Below are 9,814 nucleotides of genomic sequence, written 5' to 3'. Positions count from 1 at the left end.
TAGAAGGGACATAGAAGGGACACACGTCATGCGAAGCCCGGCCATTCAGATTTCAACCACTAGGGGTCTGGCAGTACCAGGTCTCCTGGTTCTAGTTTTTTAATGTTTTATACTTTTTTAATGTTTTATACTTTTTTAATATCCAACTTAAAAGTTATATTGGAAGTCAGGGGCCCTGTGATAAGGCTGAAACCTTGCCCAAATTTGGGCACACGTCATAAATATTTCATAGATGACGCCACACTCACAGGCTGGTCACATGGAGTCTGAGGTCCACATTGGAGCGTCGCCGTTTCTTTTTCTTTCTTTGACCTAACTTATCTTAATAATTGCCCTATGTTGAATACAAGTAAGACACGTAACTTAACTAAAAATAAAGGCATTAACGAACTTCACACTTAAATTTCAGCACTGGACCTCTACAAAGAGGGCAAGCTTGTCTGTAAACTAACCTCCAGTTACTCGGACTCTTCCTCAGTATCAGTAGTGCTGAAGAAAAAGATAGAGCTCACGCTGTTTCTAGAGGGCACAGAGTTGATGTTACCCAGGAACACGCTGCTTCTAGAGTTCACAGAGGGCACAGAGTTGATGCTACTGTCAATTTCCTCCCAAAGAACTTCATCCTCATCGTAGGGACTATTGGAGAAAAATACATCATTAACATCATCAGTTTCTCCAGCAGTATAACTACTGCTGGAAGAACTACTGCTGGAGGAACTAGTGGACTCAATGAAGATTCGATTGTCCTCATCGAGGACCACCGACACTTTCCTCTCTGTGACCAGGGTTTGGCGCCTGGCTTTCATGTCGAGGCTGAGGTTTTCCACCATGCGTTCGATGCAGTTGTCCAGTGCCAGGCAGCGGGTCTGAGACAGGATCTTCTGTCGGCAGACGGGACACTCATCTTTTCTTTTGCGCCACTCCCTGATGCAGTGCATGCAGAAGCTGTGAGCACAGTTCAGGATGACTGCCTCTATGAAGAGCTCTGTGCAAATGATGCATTGAAGTTCACTCTTCAGGACCTCTGTCACTTGGGTTACTACTTCCTCTTTCTGAGCTTGTGCTCTCTCCTTTGTCGTTTGCAGTTCTTTGTCTTTGGCCAGGAGAACCTCCTTAAAGCCTTGTCGAGAGAGGACCAACTCTTCGATGAGCATCTGCAGCTGAGGCTGCAGCACCCTGAACTGCTCCTCCCTGAGCAGGTCACCCTGCGGTGGCTCTCCCTTCAGCAATGCTACTTGCTTCTGTGTGTCATCGACCTGCTCCCTCAGCATCCGGATGTTTTGGCTGAACCTCTGCAACCTGTCCAAATCACAAGGATCACTGGAGCCTTCTGAACTAAAGTCTATTCCGTGGATATGTATGCTTGAGCAAGAGACATGTGGTTGTTTTGGTCTAGCCGCCCTCAGTTGGTCCTCCAGTACTGGGCAAGACTGGGCAGGTGAATGGTCTGGGGTAGAACGTTGATAGTGCTTGGGCTTGGGCGAGGTGAAAGGCTCAGTTTCATCAGTAATGTTGTTGTATTTCCTCTTACTCCTCTTTAATATGGAGGATTCATTTGCATTCTCACCTGATATGTTTGCTAGGTATGGCTTAATGTCTTTCCTCGGCCGACGACTAAGTAGGTACTCATACTCAATGGTGTCATTTATTGGAGAACCAAGTTGTACCGAGTCCCCAATCTGTAGGTGGTGTGGTTTCTCAGCAGGTATGCGCTTTCCATTGACCCAAACACCATTAAGACTCTTCCGGTCAGTCACTGTCCATTGCCCATCTTCCCTCTGTTTGAAAACGCAGTGCAGTCTGGAGATCATCAGGGGGTTGGTTGGAGATAAAAGTTGGTAGGTGACATTCAGACCACGTCCGACACTAATCTCCGTACTGTCGAACAAGCAAAGCCAATGTGAATTTCTTCCGACTCGTGTCAAACACCACACTTCAGAGTCACTGTTCTCGTCCTCTTCAGCCGCAGAGGAATCAGACGCCTCAACATACATCTTACCTCATTCAATTACCAACTACAAACAAGAGAAGGTTTATTGTTATAGACTATATTTGCTATGCTATATTCATCTAATTAAATACTACTAGCATTACGTTGTGATGTCATGCCACTCCTTTTAAAGTTCCTAATTATTTTTTTTACTTTGTCAGATCCACGTGCAATCTTTATGCCGGGATAATTTGATCTGGTCTTGAAGAACGAAAAACATGTGTCATTATTAACTCGTGCTACTGAGACAACAGTTCTAGATTTTAAGTGTATACTAGGGGAACAATGGCCAACGATGCCCGTTGGGAACGATGCCCCTCGTTATGCAATACCCGTTGTTCCTGTTGTCAGAGTATCCATTGTACCCGACCCGTTGTCAAAGTACTAGTGCAATACCCTTTATCATAGTACTTGGAGGCCAGTCTATGACATCAGAATAATAACGTCACATTAATGACATCAGACAACCAGACGGACGGACGGACGGACGGACGGACAGACACAGAGACGGAGATTTTTGTTTCTGGACAACCGCCTGTCCAACCTTCACAATACACCCTGGGGTCCTCGACGATAAGCACAGCAAGGTGGAGTTGATTGGTCGGACCTGTGCTCAACTTATGCGGGAGACAGACATAAAGACACATATACATACAGAGATTCTATTGGGGCGGCAGTAGCTCAGGGGTAGAGTGGCCGGGTAGAGTGAACTGGAAACCGAAAGGTTCCCAGTTCGATCCCGGGCTGGGGCGCTCCCCCAGAGTTAGTGTCGAAGTGTCCTTGAGCAAGACGCTGAACCCCTAATTGCTCCCGATGAGCAGGTTGGTACCTTGCATGGTTTCCTCCGCCATCGGTGTGTGAATGGGTGAATGGCACAATCAATGTAAAGCGCTTTGGATAAAAGCGCTATATAAATGCACCATTTACCATTTACCATGCATTTAGATATATCAGATATTTATAGATTGAGATTGAGCTTGATACCCATTGCTAACAGCTAACATCTGCGATCTCCATATAAGGGGATTTGTGGTTTTATAGATATTTTTGGAGAACCACTGATCCGACCGACTTCACATCGGCCGCCACTCCCTCGGGTCCTCAGCGACACGACACAGAGGCACGCAGAGCGCAGAGATTTCGCGCATTTATAGTTAGATGACGAGACCTTTATTTTACTTTTTAAACTGTGTACAGCATAATTACTTTCGTCGGTGACTGAATGCTGAATGCTGTGCATAAGCTCACTCACCATGCCAGACGGTGTGTAACTTCATAGCCTCAGAGAGGGATGGATGTGTCAGTGATACTAGCTGCTGAAAGCGGAGTGGGCAGATAGTGGAGCTCGTCTTTGGCAGACATCCTCTGGCAGGGCTGGTCCATGGGACAGAAATCTACCTCTCCCTGTTTTTATGTTCTGGAATTGGCAAAAACAACCAGGACTAAAGTGAAAAAGCAGACCTTATCCTGGATAAAATACCAAATCTCCTATGATGTCCTCTGAATCTCACGCGAACAAAACAGAAACAAAACCCCCAACAGAATGAAAATCGTGGAAACCCCTCATGTTGCCATGTGGCAAAACCATGGTGAACTTTTACCTCGGGAACAGGTAGGTCTTCTCCAACGCATCAGTCCAACTCTCAGACAAGGGCCTCAACTCCTGTTTCATAACACCGTTGGATGCATGCTTGAGCTGCCAATGGTAATTGTCTCATTTGTCTGGAAGCGTAAAATGTAAAATAAATGTAGTCCTTGGAGAATGACAGAAAAGACAGAGTGGGTAGCTGTTCTGAATAATTACTGTCCAGAGAATGTCAAGTGGACCATGTGCAGAGCACATCAGATGCTGTAATAACCAAATAACAGATGTAGCTTACCTCTTCCTGACCTGAATGAGCTCTCACCCTGAGCAGCAAACTGACACAATGAGAACAGGCAAAAAAGAACAGAGTAAGCCCGTCACAATTATTACATAATTGAATGATCGCAATTATCTCAGATAATCACAATTATTTCCCATAATCATTTCCATTCATCCGTATAAAAACACAATTTGATGAAATGAACAGAAATCTCATATTTCCATCAGTCATTAATCACAATTACTTGTATGACAATTAATCGTCGACAAAAATGTCACGATCATGACAGTCCTAGTAGGTGAAGTTCAACAGTAGAACAAAATGGTGGCTGTAATTTACGAGGATCTGATGTTTATCTATTGTGCTATTTATGAATGCCTTTTTTGAAAACCTTGTGTATAGCTTTAAGAACAAACAAGGGTGGTTGGCAGAGGGCATGTAGTCAGCTTATTCAAGTAGGCATGTCCCATGATCGTTTAGCTGAATTATTAGACTTACAGGTGAATATATTAATCACAGGCTAATCTGTGATGCGTGAATTTGATCATGGCAACACATGTTGTATGTCCGGATGAAGATCTGATTGATCAAAACTTTGACAGCTTTCAGTATGGCCCCCACGTGTCTTTATATGCACTCCCAAGAACTGGCCATGTTCCTGATAAGTCGGCAGCGGGTGTCCTGGGGGATCTCTACCCAGACCTGGATCAGGGCATCAGTGAGTTCCTGGACAGTCCGTCAGATGCAACGATATATACGTGTTCTACAGGCGCTCAATTGGATTTAGGGGGGTTCAGGGGAATGAGAGGGTCAGTCAATAGCATCAGTGTCTTCATCATCCAGGAACTGTCTGCCAGAGGTGGAAAAAGTATTCAATTTTTTTACTTTAAGCAAAAGTATCAATACTCCAATGAAATACAAGTTACTTTCAAGTAAAAGTCCTGAATTCAGTAAAAGTACAAACGTATTGGTATCAAAATGTACTTAAAGTACCAAAAGTAGAAAGTACTCATTATGCAGAATGTCCCATTTCACAAGTTTTAAAATTGTATACAAGTTTTGAAAATAGCATATCTACAAGCTCAGCTATTTTCAAATAGCTGAAATGTATATAGGGTTGAAGTGGATAATGTATGTTTTGTAATAATAATCAAAATCTACAATGTAAGTAGTAACTAAAGTTTTCAAATACATGTAGTGGAGTAAAAGTACAATATTTGGATCCGAGATGTAGTGGAGTAGAAGTAAAAGTATTGGAAATACTCAACTAAACAAACAGTAACAAATACCTCAAAATTGTACAGTACTTAAGTAAATGTACTAAGTTACTTTCCACCACTGCTGTCTACACATTCTGGCCACATGAGGCCAAGTATCGTCCTGAACCAGGGGGAACCCATGACCCACTGCACCGGCTACGGTCTGACAATCGCTCTGATGATGTATTCCCAGTATAGCTAACAGAAGTCAGGGTACCGTTGGCTATATCATGGAGGTCTGTGTGCAACCCTCCGCAGATGATGTTACAGGCAGCATAATGTTAACCATGGTGTCTCCAGGCTCTTTCATGTCTGTCACATGAGCTCAGTGTGAACCTGCTCTCACCTGTGAAGAGAACAGGGCGCCAATGGGGGAACTGCCAATTCTGGTGTTCTGTGGTGGATGCCAATGGAGCTGCACATGCTGGGCTGTGAGCACAGTTCCCACTAGAGGACGTCAGAACGATGAGCTCTCGTGCCAGCCCTCATGGAGTCTGTTTCTGACAGTTTGGTCAGAAACGTACACACAAGTAGCCTGCTGGAGTTCATTTTTTAGGGGTCTGGCAGTGCTCCTCCTGTTCCTCCTCACACAAAGAGGCAGATACCGGTCCTGCTGCTGGATTGATGCTCTTCTACGGCCCTGTAGAGCTGTCCTTTTTCAATGCATGGCTAGACGTCTGGCATCTCCTGCCTGCGCTAGAGACAGCAAACCATATAGCGACTAAATGGATGTGCCATCCTGGAGGAGATGAAAAAAGGAAAAAACAGCACCCTTCTAGTGACAAGGACACAAGCAGAATACACAATTAGAGAAGAATCAGCGAGCCTTTTTGCGGGTTGTTTTGCTTTTGCCTCTCCATTGGACCTGTTGTCACTTTCATTAGCACGCACTGTATCAGGTGAAATGGACTGACAGTCAGTTGTGCTTCCTACATTGGACAGTTGATAACCCTTACGTTTATCTGACTTGGTGTTATAATGTGGCGATTATGTGTTCCCTTCAAAAAACATCAGTTGCCTCATAATGTAACAAAAGTTTGCCTATGAATAAAGCGTGGGTAAAATTAATGAAAGTAGCGAATGGAACCCAGTTGCCTAAATTACCTACCTTCAATTCAACACTGAAATACACATACAAAAATACATGAAATAAACACCTTCGCATTCAAGATCAAAGGCCATGAACTTTATTTTTTTTCAGCATTATTCCTTTTTCTTTTGTTCATTTAATAATATACACGAAAGTAGGAGGGGTTAAATTCTTATTGGAAGACAGAAGGGGTAACGATAAAAAAGAAGGGGGAAATAAATCAATCCTCTGTGAAATAAAAACAATATAGATTACATTAGATATCAACCGCCTGAAAAAATAACCGTTAAAAACGGAACATACAAATTGACAAGGGGAAAGCGCATTTAAGGCAATTAGCTAGATTAGCTGAGTTTGCACAAAAATAGTCTCAATCATTCCCCTACATAAGATAAAGTGAGCGAGGGCCATAGTACAGTAGGTAGACAATGTAATGAGATGCCAAAATAGGCTACCCTAGACGTGTGATGTGATGTTGCCAGGGTGGGGATGGGGGGGGGGTTAATGGATACACTAGCTCAGGTACACTGGGAACAAGCAGGGCCAGGTAGTTAATATTGCAGGAGTCTGGACACAGTTAGCTTAGGGAGTGAGCAGAGACGTTAACGCGGGTATAGTGTTACGTTAACTTTCTCCTATTTCATTTGGAAAAGGGGTGGAGACCTACATTAAAGGGGTGTACTGTAGAGTAGAAAGTGGTGTCCAATCCAATCACCCACCAGTGTGTGTGTGTGTGTGTGTGTGTGTGTGTGTGTGTGTGTGTTTTTTGGGGGGGGGGGGTCATAGCATTTAAAAAGTATTAGTAACAATGAACTGTGGTTAGTTAAAAAGAAGGGATGGGGAACTGGATACGTTACATTGCACTGCTTTTAAATTACAGCATTCTTGTTGGCGGTGGGGGGGGGGGGGGGGGTTGAGAAAACTGAGGTACATTTAAATTCCATTGTCTTCCAGTGTATTTTAGCCATCTGACTGTCAGCTCTTGAAATAACCACTTGTCTTGTAACCATAATATTGCTGTACTGAAAGTCACCTGACTTGGATTATTGAGTGCTAAAGTAGACCTAATTAGATTTGAATTTGAACAGACTTTCAACTTAGAGGCTGGTGCCAGTCGAAGACGTTCAGTTGTTAGCGTGGACAGGACATATTTACAGATTTGTCAATAGATTATCACATTGAACTTAAAAAGGGCAAGTTGAATGTCAGTCAGACGAAAACCAAACCCCCTGCTGGTCAACCAGAGAAACACATCCTTTAGCAGTAGAAAAGAGAGACAAGGGATGGCACAAAAGGGGAAGAAGGACTGGCAAATATTCCATATTCAACGTTCATATTCCAAATATTTTTCCTGTTATAATCTTTAAGGAAATAAAGTTCATCTCTGCAGCCGTCACCACAATAAAACCCGAGCAATTCATATACCTTTTCGAGTTAATTCATAAACTGCCAGAAACTGTTCGAGCTGCGGGAGAGAATAGAGAGGTGTAACTATTCACAGAAAGAAGAGAAAGAGTGACTACTGGAAATAACAGAGACACATGTACATATCAACAAATGTATATATATATATAATATACACAGCAGTACAGATTCAGGGACAGAGTCTTGCGTGGAGAGTTTTGGGGATGCAGCGACTGACTGTGGGTAGAATTGTAACAAAACAAAACAGAAAAGAAGAGAAAGGAAGTAGAGAAAAAATATAAAACCAGAGATTCAAGTTCATTCGCTCTGCTGGTTCTTTGAGGGGGGGAAAACAAACACAAGAGGTTGTTTCACAAGCCCTAGATTCTTCTGTGTGGAAATGCAGATCAGGTGGGCTTGCCTTACAGCATGGGACTCCTGCATGGAAAATCCTTCTCTTCTCTATATTCGTTTCTTTCTCTCTCTTTCTCTGTCTCTCTGCTCCCTCTTATCTGGCGGAGACTCGCGTTACACCCATGTCCGTCCCCCTACAGTTAAGAGAGTCAACAAGTCTTTGCACAAAAGTCTTTGCACTGATGTCTCGTCTGTAGACACACTGAGTCTGTCAACCTGAGGAGGAGCGAGCTGAGGCCAGCAGAGGAGTGTCCAGTTTGAGCTGACTTGAGAGCCAGAGCCTGCCTGCTGCGCGTCCACCTGGAGGTTGCGTTTGAGAGGAATGTTCTGTCAGGTTTGGAAAGAAACTAACAGGAGAAGAGGAGAGGGGGCGTGGTTCAGTGAGGTCAAGGAGTCCTTCCCCCCTTTGTGTGTCTGTTTGTTGAGCTATGTGTCTGTTCCGTTTGTCTGTCTGTCTGTCTTTCTGTCTGCCTGTCTGATAGTGTATTGTTACCCTGCATGGCAGAGAAAACATCTCCTAGACTTTGCTTTGGTTTTGTCAACTGATTGTTTGCGTACGTGCATGTGGGTGTGAGTGCTGTGTGCATGTGTGTACGTGTCCTACAGTACATGTGATTTAATTGTCTGTCTGTGTGTGTGTGTGTGTGTGTGTGTGTGTGTGTGTGTGTGTGTGTGTGTGTGTGTGTGTGTGTGTGTGTGTGTGTGTGTGTCCGTTTAGTCGTCTCATCTTGACATTTTGCCAGTATCGGCCTCTATGTGTATTTATTCCATTGTGTTGACCTGTTCCGGTTCTTCTTCTTCTTCCCAGCTGAGAGGAGAGAGAGGTTCCACGTTCCCCAGGACGGCGTCCCAGAGTGTGTATCCTCCGGAGACAGAGAGAAATACGCCCCCCCACCCCCCACACCTAGCACCCAAACAAAAACGGGTCCAAATATGTTCTGTGACTGTCTGATCCCCTTACAGACAGAGGTGACCATCAGGACACTAGCAGCCACCACTACGTACACCATGTGCTCCACGCTCTGCCGGAAAATAAATAACACTGCAGTCACAAACTATATCTCCAAGCTGCCAAACCACCTAGACAAAGAGAGAGAGAGAGAGAGAGGCAGAGTTAAGGCCATATGCTTATTTAAGTCCAAGGGTTAGGGGTTAGAGTTATGGTGTGCTCATCCTCTGTAATATTTGTCTCAGAATAATGTATTTTACCAGGGAAAATGCACTTAACAAATTGGACAATTGAATTATCAATACAATATACAAAAAATATACACAATTTTAACAACTGTTAAAGTGTGCAAGGAGAGTCTCAATTTAGCAGCCCTCATGCCCTCTACATTTGATCAAGCTGTTACTAATTAGAAGTAAACTCTACTACAGTTTAATAATCATCCTGTCGGGTTTTTGTCAGGTTTTTATTTCTCAACAGTGACCGGCTGGCCGTCAATTATCCCTTGCATAAACTGTAAGCTTGACAGATATTGACTACAGTCTTCAACATTACAGTTACTTCACATGAACATACGAGTGGAGTTCAATTTGAATACTTAATGATTACTGGTGGAGCCCTTTGGAAAGCCGGGCTCAAGGCTCAAATGAAACATGGCCCATGCAGGGAAAAGACAACTGGCTACAGCTAAAAACTACTGTCAAACATGCTTTCCAAGAGATGAGAGAACATAGACATGAGCAAAATAAAAAAATAAAATACAAGCTAATGGAGATTAGTTCATGTCAAAACTGGTCAACACAAACGTTGGGCCCCGGGGCAAAACTTGCAGAGAAGAAATTA

The 9,814-nt window shown here is 43.6% G+C and overlaps 2 protein-coding genes across 2 annotated transcripts in view; both read right to left on the bottom strand.

Annotated features, from left to right (window-relative positions):
- Positions 1 to 458: 458 nt before the first annotated feature.
- Positions 459 to 1,994, bottom strand: LOC311056742 (E3 ubiquitin-protein ligase rnf8-like; the record flags this gene model as incomplete). The annotated part of the gene is made up of 1 exon (XM_084073549.1): positions 459 to 1,994. One exon carries the CDS (start codon positions 1,992 to 1,994, stop codon positions 459 to 461), a length of 1,536 nt encoding a protein of 511 aa, XP_083929675.1.
- Positions 1,995 to 8,935: 6,941 nt separating this feature from the next.
- jakmip2 (janus kinase and microtubule interacting protein 2) overlaps positions 8,936 to 9,814 on the bottom strand; it is a 43,078-nt gene continuing 42,199 nt past the window's right edge. Inside the window, exon 23 of the mRNA XM_084073279.1 lies at positions 8,936 to 9,102. Coding sequence (XP_083929405.1) covers positions 9,007 to 9,102 — 96 coding nt within the window. The 3' untranslated portion in view covers positions 8,936 to 9,006. The remainder of the gene's footprint in view (positions 9,103 to 9,814) is intronic.

Source organism: Gymnoscopelus microlampas (genome assembly GCF_963454915.1).
Source record: "Gymnoscopelus microlampas genome assembly, chromosome: 12".
In the NCBI taxonomy this organism is placed as follows: domain Eukaryota; kingdom Metazoa; phylum Chordata; class Actinopteri; order Myctophiformes; family Myctophidae; genus Gymnoscopelus; species Gymnoscopelus microlampas.
The sequence above is the reverse complement of the archived record's forward strand: the minus strand, read 5'-3'. Positions and strand labels throughout refer to the sequence as shown.